At 33.0% G+C, this 16,704-nt stretch overlaps 1 protein-coding gene across 1 annotated transcript in view; it reads right to left on the bottom strand.

The window, feature by feature from the left end:
* Positions 1-16,704, bottom strand: part of CNKSR2 (connector enhancer of kinase suppressor of Ras 2) — a 287,354-nt gene that overhangs the window by 117,039 nt on the left and 153,611 nt on the right. The window contains exon 10 of the mRNA XM_006899544.1: positions 12,968-13,179. Coding sequence (XP_006899606.1) covers positions 12,968-13,179 — 212 coding nt within the window. The remainder of the gene's footprint in view (positions 1-12,967; positions 13,180-16,704) is intronic.

Raw genomic sequence — 16,704 nt, 5'->3', positions numbered from 1 at the left:
GGGAATTTGTATGAGTTGATCCCAGGTTATATATTGATCTAGTCAAGGATAGAGTAGAGGTCTGGGGAAATGTCTCTTGTCATGTCTATTCCACTGCTGAAGTATTAGTTTTCCAGATTTTCAATGTTACATTTTTGAAATACCTACAACTTATTTCTTTGGAATCTAGCATTTAAAATAAAATTCCATTTCAGCTAAGTACTAACACGTCAACAGTTAACAGGTTTAACATTGTTTCTATATTCAACAAGCAAAGCCTTTGAAATGTGAGAAATAAAAAAAAATAAGCAGTTATTTGTTTTACTGAGAAATCTAGAAAGTAAGCAGTTATTTGTTATAATGGCTTTATATGTTATTTAAAAAAATCTTAATTTGCTACTTTTAAAGGAATTTATTGGTTGTCTAGAGTCTATAAATGTGTATAAAAATAAAGATTTGGCCTAGTGGCAAGAAGCTGCACTGCAATCTCAGAGGCACGCAGTTCAAATCCACCAGATGCTCTGCTGGAAAAGGAGGGATAATCTCCTCTTCTACGAGTCAGATCTGATTTGACAGTACATGCACACAAAATAATAAAATAAAAATGTAAAAAAAATGTGCATCTTGAAGATGTACAACCTCTGCTTGAACAACAATAGGTAACAGCAAAAAAGAAAAATAAAAAAATAAAGATTGACATTCATATTATAATACTTTACACATAATACATGAAATATGTAGTTATACTCATGTTTTAGATATATTCTCTGAGATTCTAATGGATACAAATCATTGAAGCACATTATTAAGTCCTTGATACTTCTGGCTATGTTATTCACTATGAGAAAAATATAGAAGATTCTAACACTAACTTTTCAGGGAGTAGTATTATTAAAATAGAATTACACTGCATATTACTAACTCAGGATGGAAGGAAACTATATTGAATAAGAAAAAAATTATCTGAGATAAAAAGATTTTACTAAAATTTACTTTGGAGGACATAAGTTTTTGCTCTTTTTATTTACAAAGCAGTAAATTTAGCAATGCAATCAGATTATGTCTTTTAAAAATATGCAGAACAAATAATGTTGCTTCTAAGTATTAATTTTTATAAATTTTTTAACGTACTAAAATATTAATACAGACTATTAAACAGTTAAAGTATAACATAAGGTAACATTCTTACACAAACAACTGTCCTTGGCAGAATGAAAAATAGACAATGGCTTAAATAATCTGAATTTCAAATGCTATTCATTGGTAGCAGCTTAGAAATATGTTTGCCATTGCATATGCAGATGAATTTTAATTTCATAAGACATCAAAGTTTCAGTAGAAAAAGACATTTATGGTTTGATGTACTATAACCATTATAGTCATATTGAAATTAAGTATGTATTATTAACACATGTACAGTTTATATTTTCCTATGACTTTGTATAACTTATTATTTTAAATATTTGGAAGCAGGAGTGGTATCTACTTCTTAAGTAACATGCTTCCAGAAACTCAAAATACACCTGGACCCTTGTAAGTAAATGTACATAAATTAAGCATTCATTGCTAAAGAATTATTTGGAAAAAAAATTCAGGTCTCTCAGGGAAGTTTGCTGCTTCTATTTGATACACATTTGACACTTTCTAACGAGGATCTCCCCACGTGGAGGAACCGTATACTGTATTTCTTACTACATTCTAATGAATCTAGTATAGCTAAAGAAATGTATTTAAATTTTGCTTGAAATTTATTCTGAACTTGAGAAGACAGTTTTTATTAGACTATGCTGTAACTAAACACAAATAAGGTCAGCTACAAGTTGGTTTTGACTCAATGGCAATGAGTAAGAAATACAAATAGAATGGTAAACATAATTTTAAGTCCACACACAATGGTGATCTAAAATAGAGTATTTTAGAGTTATTACTTTTTAATACAAGTGAATTTTTAATCCTTTGGACATGAATTTCATTTTTGTAAATAGAGCATTTCCAGTGATATTACAAATGTTATAATTCATGGTTTAGGAAATTTAGTATATATGATATATTAAATCTAAGGAAAATCCTAACACATTGTCGTTGAATTAGAAGGGACGCATAGCAGACCCTCCAGTGGGCTTTCACAGGCTGTAACTCACATAGGATAGTGACTATCTTTTTCCCAAAGAGCAGCTGGTGGCTTAGAACTGCTTGCTTTTGGGTTAGCAGATAACTCCTTATCCACTAGGCCATCAGAGAGCTCTAAATCTAAGAAGCATAATATATATAATATTATTAATAATATAAAATATATATTTTGTATATGCTGTTTATTATATTACATTACATTACACATATTTATTGGTTTTACTATTTTTTGGCATGAAGTACGACACATGTATCTTTATTATAAATAACACTGGCCAGGATTCTGACCCAAACAGATAGAATTTGCATTTTATTTAAAAACTGAATGAGATGATGCTAGAAACTAGAGATTTCTCAAATTACTGAGGTGTTTACTGGATCTTATCCCTTTTAATTATTCATAGGCATCCCATGAACAATCCTTCCTACATACTTTTTTAAAAAAATTTTTCATTTTATACTGGCTTGCATACTAAATTCATATACATAGTTTTTCCACACAGGATTTTTCCCATTTCCTTTTCCACCTCTCCCTCTACCCATCAAACTGTGCAACCCTATAATCCTACATACTTTTAAAAATTCCTTTTTATACCAGCAAAGATGTGACTTTGAGGACTAAAGTGTGCCTGATCCAAACCAATGTATTTTCAATTGCCACATATGCATGCAAAAACTGGAAATGAATGAGAACTGATCCATTTGAATAATGGTATTGGTGAAAAATTGTGAATGTTCCATGAACTTCCAGAAGAAAGAACAAAGTTGTCTTCAAGGAAGTATAGCCTAAATACTCCTTAGAAGCAAAGTTGGCAAGACTTCCCCTCATCTACTTTGGTTATATTACTAGGAGGGACTAGACCTTGGAGAAAGATATGCTTGGTAAACCAGATAATCAGTGAAAAAAGAGATAGTTAATGGAATAGAATAAATATAGTAACGACTGTGAGGCTGGCACCACTGAATGGTAGTGTTTCATTCTATTGTACGTAAGGTTTTACTTAAAGTATTAGTTGTATTTGACTTAGTGGAAACAGACTACAACAATGTGCAATCATTTCCATTAGCATATGCAAACATATTTAGTCTTAATAAACAGATAAATAATGCTCGCTTGACTTTAACCTGCTTCCTCGACTTCCTTTTAGAAAACTCCGAGAAACATCTATTCAAAATTCCTAGCCTCCCTCTTTTTACTCCCTCTTGATCTTTGTCCAATTAAGATCCTAGTACTACTACTCCTCCAACAAAATTACTGTTTTTGGGGTCACTATAACCTCCATGTTGCTACATCCAGTAGACAATTAGAATGGCTATTGACTCTTCCTACCTCATCTTTCTGAGGATTTGGCACAGAGGATTACACTTTCTTTCTTAGAACTATTCACCTGACATCCAGGAGTTTGCCCTTGCCTGGACTCTCCTCTCCCCTTCTCTCCCCTCCAGCCATTAAAGCATTCAGGGACTCAATGAAAAACTGGTCCTGAGAACCAACAAGAGCTCCACAGAGAGAGAGAGATAAGGCAGTTCACTTCTGTAAGGATGTATAGCCTTGAAAATCCTATGGACAGTTACTGCCCTACAAGATTGTTGGATTGGAAGTAACTCTATAGTAGTGAGTCTGGCTGTGGTTTTCTTCATACCATGAATTTTAATGCATTCTTCAGAGCTAAGCAAACATCCTGCTTACCCAGGGATTTTCTCATTGACATTTTCTTCTCAGTCAGGTTTACTTTTTTTGTTCTTATTCTGTATCAGTTATGTTGTTGCTTTGTGCCATCAATTCACCTGTGACTCACAGAGACACTATGGACAACAGTTCTGAACCCTGCTCTATCCTGAGGTAATCTCACTGTCTCTGGCACCCCTACCCTCATTACCCCAGTTACTGAGTCAATCCATTTCATCCAGGGTCTTTCTCTCTTGTGCTGTTCCTCCACCCCACCCCCCCAAGGATGATGTCCCTCTCCAAGGACTGGTTCAATTAGTTGCTTAAATTTTATCTCTTTCTAGAAGATACATTCCATGAAGTAAGGAATAATGTCTCTTATTTTTCTCTGGTTATCTCTAACCCTGAGCAGAAGGACAGGCAGTAAAGTGATCATTTGTTAAAAAGTAAACAGGGGACTTTCCTTTTATCATAGACTACAGGGCCAAATCCATTACTTGCTATTTTCCAAGTTTCTTTCCCCTTCTCTGTCCCCTTTTCCTTCTAAGATAGTATATCATCTCAACCAATATTCTAAACTTTTGCTAAAAGCCTCAGGGAGTCATTTGATAATAAAATAAAAATGGAATTCCTGACTACTCAGGATGCCTGTTGAAACATAATTCATTATCTTTTGTAACTGTATTACTTTAACATAAAATAAAATTATGTCCTTAATAAAAAAATCCTGTTGCTGTTGAGCCAATTCTGATTCATAGCAAGTCTATGGGATAGAGTAGTGTTTCCAAAGCTGCAGATCCGAGTGCTTTAACTACTGTACCACCAAGGTTCCTAACTCTCTCCCAACACATGTTAAACTCATTAAATCTCAAGGTAAGAAGCATCATCTGAGAAGCACGCCAAAGAGCCAAGAAGGGGGTGGGGAGAACCAGGACAAACCAACATACATAGAAACTTCTCTATAAATCTGCCATAGTCTTTACCGACAGAAAAAAGTTTGTCAAGATTCTAAGTATACACATGCACACACACATATACACATCTGTTCTGAATATTTTAGCCAATATTTTCATGAAAATGAGTGTAGCATGGAATAGTTAAACTATAAGCTTGCCATATACACCCATCAAACACTCCACATACCAGACAGAAAAATTACTTTCAGATGGCTCACTGCAATTCTGGGCAAACAACCCGAGGTTATTTAAAGTAGAGAACTCAAATTCAAAAAGAAGCAAAATGGAAATGGGAGTCAACAGCTTTTAAAAGAATTAAATGTAACATATCTGGATCTTATAAAATAAGTTTGAATGGGCCCTTTAATCTTTAGGATGTTTTCCCCCCATTCATTTTTGGGTAAAAGCACTTGGAAAAAAAATTGGTTTGTTACATCTCTGTGTGATGATCTTTTAAGCACTGGTTTTAGTGTCTCATAAATAATACACATCAAATACAACTCAAATGACTGAACTTGATGGCTTTTCACTTCCATTAATGGAGACTAGAATCTATTAAACATCTTATTGTGTATTTTTTCTACTGTTTTTTTAAAAATGATCCATACTTTAAGAGTAACGTAAAAAAATATGGAAGGAAAAAAAGATACTGAAGTGTATTTCAAAAGTATATGGCAATAAAAAAATTATATGGCATGTTTAATACTTGATGTCAGGGCTAATTATATTTTGAATCAAATTACCATTTGCAAACATTCTACTAAGATATTGGAGTTGGGAAAGGCAGGCCTTACTTTCAGTGTTATCACTGTATGAGGAGAGAATTCCTCTACAAAAGGTGGGTGTGGAAGGAATGGAAAAGGGCCCAGATGGCTTCAAGATTTTCTAAGTAACAAGCATTCTGGGTCCCCATCTGATGAGTATAAATAAGCTATGTTAGAGTGCACTTCTTCCCCTTACTGTATCAGGCAGTAACCTAGATAGTAGACCAAAAAAATCAAGATGAAAATTTGGTTAAAAATACCTAGTTCTCACATTAAAGAACTACAGATGCAAGTAATCCATTAAAAAAAAAAATCTTGAAATATCAGTGCCTTGAAAATGCTGCCATTTCTCATAAGAAGTGGAAAAGACAATGATAAAGATCACTAATTCAAGTTATTATCTTTAGAAAAAAAAGCATCTTGTTATAATTCCTTTTATACATTTTTGCCTTTGGTATCATACTAGCCAATGAAGCTAGCAAGAAAGGTGAGGCACTTGAGACAATGAAGTTAGGATTTCACAAATAATGGTGTTGGCAGCAGTCCATGAGTAGACTTTCAAATTCCTGCTCTATTGTTTTTCAAATTGTTTTCTTGATGAATCATTCAAGACCACTTATATTAAACACAACTCCAGATAGGATTTCTTTTAAAAGAATTCAATGGCATGTATGATTATTGCATTGCTTTTTTCCCTATAATTTTCTTCCAGTCAGGGTGCAACTCTTACAAAATATTCTTAAAGCTACGTGAGGAATGGAGATTCAGAGAATAATTTGTAATTCACTGACCAAGAAACAGGAAAAGAAACTCCTTTGACATATGTTATTTATAAAACAATGCCAGGTTGTCCTCTGGATGCTTACAAATGGCTATACGTAATTTTCATTATTTGTTCTAACATCTCCACTGTTACTGCTATTAAGGTTATTGGTTTATAATTTCTAGCCATCTCTTGTTTAGAAACATTAGATATAACACTTGGTGTTTTCTACCGTCAGGGATCTGTTTCCTTAATGCTTTCTAGCAAATTGCTTTTCATTGAAACCAGTAATTCCACAAGCCTCGGGGAGAGAACATCATGCACTGATATTTCTAGTTAGTTCTATTATTTTAGTTTTTACTTTTATCACAAATAAAACTTACTTTAGAAAGTGGCATATAAAAGGCTTTCTTGCAAGTTAAAAATGAAAATGCAAGCAGACAGCTGGAGAGGGTTCAACTTCAGAATTCAGGTTTCCCCAAATGTATATTTCTAGGCCAACTGTTTGAAACTTGAAACACAAACAAGTTTCTTCATTGCTATTTGAGTTTTCACCGCCCCCCCCCCCATTGCTGTTGAGGCAGAATTGACTCATAGCTGATCCTTTACTCGGTTCCTGATGCTGTAAATCACATGGGAGGAGGAGACTGATTATTCATCTTTCTCCCAAGAAGCTAGTGGTGGATCGAACTCCCAAAGAGAATCAACCTTGGGGTTAGTAGCACAATACCCTATAAACTACATTAATAGGAGCTGAAAAACTATTGTTTTTCAAAATACATTCCACAAAACATTAGTTCGTTAGTTCCACTGGAAATTGTGTATTCTGAGACAGAAAAAAAAAAAGGCTCAGTATACAAATAAGTTTGGGAAACTTGAAGCTTACCCAAGTTCAACAAGATTTCAAAGCCTTTAATATGCTAATGTACATTTATTAATCTTCAAGAAGGAGATAAAATATGCAGAGATTCTCAGTCTTCTTTAAGAATAAAATATCTTTCTTTTACAAAGACTCCCTTTTAGGACTAGTGGTTTGCAGAACATACTTAGAAGAATACTGGATTACATAAACCACATTGTGATTTCAATATGGCAGTGGGTCTTTCTGCCATAGGTGAAAAGAATTTTTATTTCAACTAAGAACCAATGTATCTTTTTCCTCCCCAGGGGATGTCATGATTAAGTTTTGTTGTTTTTAATTGAAGGCAGAATGGGTAATCTCAGACACCTACGACACATACTATTTCTGTCAAGAAAATACACTAAGTGAATAAAAACAGATAAAGTTTTCCAGAGCAAGAACATCCCACATTGGATGGCTCCCCCTTCCTGATCTCAGAGTATTCACTTTATGTGCTAACACTTATTTTCTTTTATCAGTTCTGTATTCTAGTTGTCTTTGTTTCTCTTCTTAAGTTAGGTAGTACTTTTCAACCATGGCCCTATTGAGATTTTGGGCCACATCACTGTTGTGAGGGTTGTCCTAAGCACCGTGGGATGGTCAGTAGCATTCCAGACCTCTAACAAGTAGCAGCCTCCGATTACTGAGTCGTAAAAATAAAGATTGTCTTCAGACATGACCAGAACCTCTCAGCCTGTTCCTATTCTTGCCTTTTTCATCTGGTTAGAATCTTATTTTCTCTTCTCTTCTCTACAACAGCTGATGAATGGCAGCTGAACTTTAACCGTATAAGGAAGATTATTGTTGTTTGGAAGATTACAGTAAGAAAAATCAGAAGAAAGAGAATAGGCTTACTTTTGGAAATAAAGAACCAAGTGTGAATGTTTTATGTGTATTTTGTCCTTTAAGAAATGTCATAAACAGTGCTATTAATTATAATTAGACTGCTCAAAAAATGGAGTAAATTTCTAGGAATAAGATTGTAAGACAAAGAGAAAGGCAATAATGAAGTATGACAAGGCCTTGGTATATCATCACCTCACACTGAGGAAGACTATTTTTGCAGTCATCACTCATGGCCCTTCATCACGCTAGGCAGCTGTAGATAATTTAGAAATCATTCTCTATGTAAATAAAAGATACAGTACTGGGTTTTCTCTCGTCTTGACTACTCAAGTGGAAGATGTTCAGCTATAATGTGATAGACAGTATTTTCTTGCAATGTACACAAATAATGAGGTGCATTTCTAAAATGCCAACTTTACATTTACTCACATGCTTTTTGCAGGGCTTATATTTTCAATAAGTCAGAAAAGGTTTGTATTCCAATCTTCAAGACAATACCATTATGTTGTTCTATTATTGTAAAAATGTCTCCTTTCTTTTCTTATAAAATGTTATCACACATACCACAGTGACTCAGCCAACTGTGTCTACCTTTTAGCAGGTTTCTATGCTTAAAAATGTGCTATGATGGAAAAGCAAGAGTGAGCAATCTTAAAAAAAAAGGGGTGGAGCTGATAAGAAATATTAGCATTAGGAGAGGTTGCCACACAACTGATCTCTTTGTGTTTCAACTTTTGCCTTTGAAGAATAAGCATATAAGAATAGTTAAACTGATTTAATGCAATCTTTCCCCACTTCTTTTTATTTTAAAATGTTTTAAAACTCCAAAACCTCATTGCTGGTAAGATGGGTTTCTCAGGCTGTAAATCGCAGGGCTGATTGCTCCTCTTTCTCCCAAGGAGCCGCTGACAGATTTGATCTGCCAGAAAGGTGTCACTTTTGGGTTAGCAGTGCAATTACCCATGGACTACATCACAAGAGCTCTCCCATACATAAGGGAGACCCACTGCACCATGCACACCTTGGAGTGCCTGATGGGCAGTGAGTGTTCACGGGTGGTAGGAGAGATAGTGACACCCAGAAACATGACATGACCTCTAACACTCACATTTTATATGTAATGACCAGGTCTTTGGAAACGTAACTATGTGGATAAGGGAGGGGTGACTAGAGCCGAAATAACAACCTGAGAGGGTAATAGGGGTAGTTGTTTCAGAAACAATGAGGTTAGCTCAAGGTACAGCAGGGTTCAGGGCTGTTGTCCATAGGGTCACTATGAGTTACAAGTGATTCCATGGCACATATAACAAGAACAACAACCACACATACTGCACACTTTCAAGGTAATTTATAATATTGTTAGGTGCTGTAAAATTGACTACAATTCAGTCTTATGAATGACAGATTTGAACCTTTCCCTTTCCTGTGACATCCTCATCATGTCTGTTACACTTGAGTCCACTGTTTCTCTGTCATTTATGATACAGCATTATTACATTCTCACAAAAAACTATGAGATACTTATTATATAATTTTTATTTAACAAATAAGAAAATTGAACCCTAGAGTAGCATTCCTGAAGGTCACAATGGAGTAATGGCAGAGTGGAATACAAAGTAAAGTATGCCTCTTACAATAATCACAGGTATTAATCTGTGTTGCTTCAGCTACTGATATCTTCGTTTCTAGAAATTGTTCTTGTCTTCTCTATCATTTTAGGAAAGTAAAACAATTTTGCACTTTATTTTTTTTTATTTTTAAAATAATATATTGTTGCTAAGTTTACCTCCAATTTAATTGGGTTTTTCTTATGGTCTGTCCGGGCCCCATCAATTTACATGTATGTTAATTATAGTGATTGGTAAGTATAAAAAATATATATATATGAATAGACAATATCAGACTCATTTCTGATTGTCTGAAATAACATACTTGAGTTTTAGGAAATTTTTAGAAACTATATCCCCACAGTTTTAATAAATTATTTTCATTATATTTGACTGTGTAGTTAGTTATTACTGTCTTTGGTAGACTTCATATTCTCTGATATACCACTTAGTGAGGCAAATTATATAAAATCTCTGTATTTTAGATTTCTCTTATGTAAGGACATTATGCTTGGAAGGGTGGAGGGTCAGCGTAGGACAGGAAGACCCCGATGAGATGGAATGACACAGTAACTGGGGTTAATCGGGTTAGGATGTAGCAAAGTTCAGAGCCATTATTGTACTTAGTGCCACTAGAAGTCATAACAACATCATCTGTAACACAAAGATTTTATTAGTATGTATTTCATAGGGTTTTTCCTTTTGAGGATTAAATGGACTGATGCAACTAAAATGCTTAGAACATACACAAAAGTTCAATAAGTATGATATACTTTTTTTTTTTTAAAGTCCTTCCACTGGGTATTCATACTAATCTACTAGCATAAATAGTAGTAATTACTTTAACTCACTTAAAGCAACAATCCATGACATAAGCATGAGAACTTTGGCTAAAAAATATTTTTAAAACCATAACTAGAGTATTTTAAAGCATATTTTGTTTCTTTGTTCATTGTATCTAATAACAATGCCCCTAAATATGTTTTGTATAATTTAAAATACAAGTATAATAAGACAAAGAAGCAAGTACATACATACTTCACAAATATTGCAGTATGTCTCTCCTACCTAAGCTTCACTCCCCAAAAAATCCCAAACCCACTGCCATCTATTTGACACCAACTCATGGTGATCCCACAGGACAAACAGAATCACTCATAACGTAAACTCAAATATCTTTCTGAGTAAAAAAGTAATCTGTAAATGGGAAAGAATGTTGGCTAAATTCACGTATTTGTAACTAAGACCTAAATTGATCAAACTAGGATAAAGGACTTACACATTATATTTTAGGGCAGCATACAAGCTCTTAAAAGTTGTGTTTTGCTATATACTCTGTCAGAACAGTGTATTTTCATTATCATTATTTCCAAACACAAGAGACTCCTGTCACACTTGGGAATATGTTTAAGGGCCACTTTATAGGTTAAACGAAGCAGTTCTGTTATTCTGACAGTTATCTATTACTGTTTACAGAGTTTTCAAGTGATTTGTATTGCACCCTTTAGCTAGTAACACTTTAGCTAGTAACACTGTTCCTTACATCTCAGATTTGAGTTTGAGAAGATGCCATCTAGTAAATATTTATGATCAAAATAAACCAAAATCTTATGTTTAGAAATTTTCACTGAAACCCTTTTTTCTCTCTCCTTTAAGCATTATCACCTGTTCATTTATTGAAATGATTCCTATTAAGAACCAATTTTCTTCAAGATAATATCATCAGCCATGGGGCAGGGGTAGAGAGAACAAAGATGGCAGCCCTTGGTACCATAGAGGTTTATAGTAAGGGAGATAAACAAATGTAGAAATACTTTCAATACAGAACAATTCAAAACAAGTACTAAATGCTACCTTTAATTTACAGAGTTACATAATTGAGGAGTAAAGTGGAAAAAATACCACTATGTATTAGTATAATGAAAAGCACATATACAGAGAGTATCACAAAATAAAATAAGTATGGAACCTGCTCTTTACTATCAATTTGGGAGAAATTTTCCATTCTAAAATATTACTAAAGAGCAACAAAGAAATTAGGCATGGATAATAAGATATATAATTCTTGCTCTTTTGGGGTCACAGGCGGGAGAGGGGATGAGTAGGAAGAGATAGTTAAAAACAACTGACAAAGTCTGGACTCTGTCCATGAGTCTGGATTCTGTCCTGCCCCATATTATAAGCATCTCATTGAAAATTACATAGTCTGAAACTGGAAATAGAGAAGTAACAGATTTCCAATTAATTGTACTCACTTTGCAATAGGGCTATAGAGTTTCTTACTCTGATTTTGGCAATTCTATTTGCAAATCTTTCAGGCACACTATGTTGATTTTAAGTACTTGTGACTGAGTAATTCTGTCATACATGGACAAATAAATTGTAAATAGACAAATACATTAGGTGTACGGTAATTCTAGGGCCACTGTTGCCATACATACAGTATATTCATCCTCTTAAGATGTCACTCGTCCATTCACATGTCAAATTAATTTTGCACCTTCTTTGAAAAAAATAACAAATGAAATAAGGTTTCCCCAGAAAAATGTATCCAATTTTAAAACTTTTCACAATCCCTGTGCAATAATGAAACAATTTTACTTTACAGAGTCAGTTTAAGGAGAAGTCTTTATTATAAAAAATGAAAAAAAATCCACATTGAATTGCACCTACTCACTTACTAACTAACCCCTTACTCAACATCTTACATTTACGACCATGATAAAGAAAAATCTACTATCTGTTTTGTTCACTAATGACATGTGTCTGGCATTAACAAATGCCAGCATATGAAGGAAGAACAACGCTGGCTTTGATGGCTAAGGCTGTGGGTCAACTTGGCTAGGCCATGATTTTCAGTGGTTTAGCATTTATGTAATGACATAACTTGGCAGTCTTGTAATGATGTAGTAATCTTCCAATCACAAATAAAGTGGTCAGCCTTAGTTTTCTAATGCAAATTTTCCCATAACAATCTGATCTTTGGAACCTAATAATGTTGACAAGTGAAAACTGAGTGAGTTCTAATTTAAGGTCATATGACACATAAAAACCTTATGTGATGCTAAAAAGATTTTCATTAAATCATTAATGAACTAAAAATGTTCGTTTCTTGCTATTCTTTGGAAAAACTCAGAATAATTTTTAACGTCATGCCTCAAATTATTGAGATTCTACCTAGAAGTACATGACTGATACTAATTATCTAGAAGTAATCAAAAACCATAAAATAAAAAAAACCCATAAAAACCCCATTAAATAATTTTCACAATGCAAGATCTATGGAAGGAAATGACTATTTCCATTCTAGAAATATGTTCTTATAGAAAAGTCAAGAACTTTTTATAGTTACCGTAAGTAGGGGTGCTTTCTCGCCTTCCTTGGCTGCTTGATCTTCCTTTTTCATATTCATAACAATATAAAACAGTATCTTCTTCAACGATATTGAATCTCTTTCTATATTCCTGATCCAGAAATGAATTTGGTGATTCAGATCCCTTATGTACTGGCTTGCCCACCATATGTCCCCTGAGATCTTCACAGGGCAGGTTTCCTTTTTCATCCCTAAAGAAAGGGTAGAGCAAAGGTGAAGGATGTAGGAAAGAGTTAGAGTGGTGAAATGGCAGAAATGCCTAAAATATTTTTTAAATTTTTTTATTATTAATTTTAATAGACATTTACAGAGGTTTTGGATTTCCATTCATTCACTGCTGCACTTTTCTCCCTGCACACCCCTCCCCACCAGCTCTCTCCCCTCTCCGAAGAGAAATACCTAAAATATTAAAAGCATCTTTCCCATACAACATTATCTTCTGACCTTTCCAACCTTCCTTTGAGGTCTACAGAGTAATTTTTAATTATTCTTACTTGATAGAGAAAAATATTAGTACTGGGGTTCAGAAAGATTTAATTACTTGATCAAATCAACTAATAATGGAGACAGTTACAGATCATGGATTTTCTAATTCTTGTTCTAGTCCATTTTTCCATTTTGTATCACACAAAGAAAATCATTATAGCATATAAGTTATATGTAGTGTTCAAAATAGTAGCTAGAGTGTAAATAGTGTTAAATTCACTAAATAGCTTAAGTCTAGCAAATCCATTTGCTAAATGGATTGTTGGTAATACTTCTACCATTCACTAAACAAATGGTTTGTTTATGAACTTACCATCCTGTAAAGGGTACTATGGTCTTAAGAAGAAAATTAACACTATATAAACTGGTATCATAAGAATTTCAAATAGCATTATTAATTTATAATAAACCTTAATGTAAAGATTTATCCTTAGTATCAAAACTCCATGTAACTCATTTAAGAGTAAAAACAAGTAATTCTAAATGGATGTATCAGAATTTACACATCAGTGTTTCCTGTAGAACGAGGGTGAAGACACTTTGTAAATCATGAATTTGAAGTATGGCATTTAGGGTGACGATAAGTTTATTTGTTCTTCTACAATGATTTAAGAGAAAAGACACCAATAACTCATGGGATCCTTAAAATCTATTAATCCGTGATTGAGCCTATGACCACTGATAATTTAATACAAATATTCCATTCAACATAGGGTAAACTGAATCTTGGCTAGTTTGTAAAAAATTTCAATGACTAGTGAAAATTTTGTTAGAAACGCTTATCCCTAGAACATGACTTAATGTAAATGCAATCTGTTTCTTCCCTTGTCTATCATTACTTACATTTCTTCTTAGATCTTGTTTCCATTTATCCTAAACAGTGCCATGAATCAATACTATGAAACTAGAAAAAAATTTAATTTTATATTAAGTTCTAAGGTTAAAATCTTAAATCTACAGAATAACAGGATAAAAACAAATTTTAACTTTAGTCTTATTATGCCTTATAAAGATCGTGATGAGCTTGTAAAAATAATGTCAAATTGAAAATATCTCAATTTCTTCTATATCACATATGTATGTATACACAGATATATATAAAATATGGAAAGATTAGGTTCAATTATCAATAACTATATTCCTAGAATTGGAAATACTTAGAAAGCAGAACATGCAACTTAATGGTTGAGTTAGCAAATTATCTATTTAACTCATCACAAGCTGATGGCTGTCACTTAAATTGCCATTTGCTCCTTTAAGTATTATCAATTATCAAATTATAATTAATCCTAATAAATGAAAGTATTGTAGATTACAAGATTATTAATTAGGTAATATTAAGAAGGCAAAAATACAGACATAAGTTTACACTTAGCTAGTTGAAAAATCATTGAGCAAATTCCCTGATACTTTTTGTTACCCCTTGTTCCCTATCTTAAAAGAAATTTACACTGCAATGAGCTTTCAAACATCCCTAAATTATATGTAACACTGGCTTAAGGTTAATGTCTACGTATAACGGCAGACTACTGAAGGTGGCCTATAACATGAGGTGAAGCAGATGATGATTTGACTCTAGTTAACTAACCATTTTCTATTTATATAGGCACATGCTGTGGTAAACAATTTTAAGTTCTGAAGGACACCCTTACAGATCTACAGGGAAGTATGAATATGTCTATGGAGACACATAATAATTATACTGAATCAAGAAAAGTACAAACTCCAAACAAACTTCAAAAACCAAGTTTATACATGAAGTATGTGTGTCAGGTCATGAGCTTCTGAAGAACTTTTATTTATTAATTCATTGTCAGGAAGTTTCATTTTTAAACTTAATGTTTTATTTCTGCACGTGTGTAATAAAGCAACACTTTTGCTTTATTAAAGATTTAAGAGAACTGATTAAAAGGGAGAGGACTACTTTATTATTTAAAGGCATACAGTAGTTAATAAGAAAAATCACTGCTTATATTTCATTGTGGTGGAAAGAATTATATTACAATCTTTATTTGGATAATTTAAAAAGGAACTAGGTTAAATATAAAAATATAGTCTACAGTATAATTTTATATATTATTAGTAGTAACTATATAGTCACAAGACAAAACAAATCTCACTCATTTTACAAATAGAAAATTAGCATATTCTCTTTTAAAGGAGGGGAAAAGAACTTTTGCAGCGATATTTTTCCCCCTTTAGAAAGAAACATGTTCAGAGACCTGTAATTAAACGTAATTTTACCAAACATAAGAACTAATCCTTTCATTTTTAAGATAAGACATTTTTAATGAATTATGACTCTAGTATCTCATTAAATATGTTTTAAGGATGTATCTATAAAAACAACAGTAATAGCAAAAAAATTTAGTATAACTTTAAGCCAATGCAGTGTGTGTGTGTGTGTGTGTGTGTGCATATTTTTTTAATATCTCTGCTGCATGCATTGTTCTGATTGTGCTATGCGATATTGAAAGACTGTGTCTGGTTAACTAATCACCTACTTAGAATATTCTGCTGAATTAAATTCTGACCAACTAAGGGTCAAAGTAAAACAAGACAGTAAACACTAATCAGGAATTTTACTGAAAAGCACTGAGCTTTCAAGCAATTCTTATAAAACAGAGACCTCTATTTTGACATTTCAATCTCTCCTATTTGATAATATTTTAAAATAATACTCAAAGGACAGAAATGGATCTCTTTACTCTTCAAGTGTATTGTAAGTATTTTCTTTTGGAGGAAAACTTCATAACAAGTTTCTACTCAAGAGAAAAGCAAAGAAAATTTTAAAATGGCAGAGGTATGACTCAAATAATTTTATGTATAACTGCACATGTTGGCTTCTGAAGAATAACCCTTCTTCAATAATTATTTGTGTTGAAAGAAAAATATTCCTAATTGAAACAAAAAGGAACTCTATGGAAAAGTTCCTTTCTATTTGGAGCACACATGTTTTTATGTCCTTGTGCAAGAGCACTTAGAAATTCTCACACTATCTTAACTGTTAAAGTACAAGTCATATTTTAGTAGGGCATTGGATAGATTTGTATACCTGACTGTAAACTGAACATATGACTACAAATTTGTATATTAAAATATTTATGAAATGTTAGCTTATAGATTATATCTTCTCATAAACCATGTTCACAGAGTCACATTTAATTTTCAAAAATAAGAATAAGATTTAATCTTTAGAAGGTCTCATTCATCAATTTTATCCTCTCCAG

Source organism: Elephantulus edwardii, unplaced genomic scaffold, assembly GCF_000299155.1.
Source record: "Elephantulus edwardii isolate Elephantulus edwardi_28Jun2011 unplaced genomic scaffold, EleEdw1.0 scaffold00260, whole genome shotgun sequence".
Taxonomy (NCBI): Eukaryota; Metazoa; Chordata; class Mammalia; order Macroscelidea; family Macroscelididae; genus Elephantulus; species Elephantulus edwardii.
The sequence above is the reverse complement of the archived record's forward strand: the minus strand, read 5'-3'. Positions and strand labels throughout refer to the sequence as shown.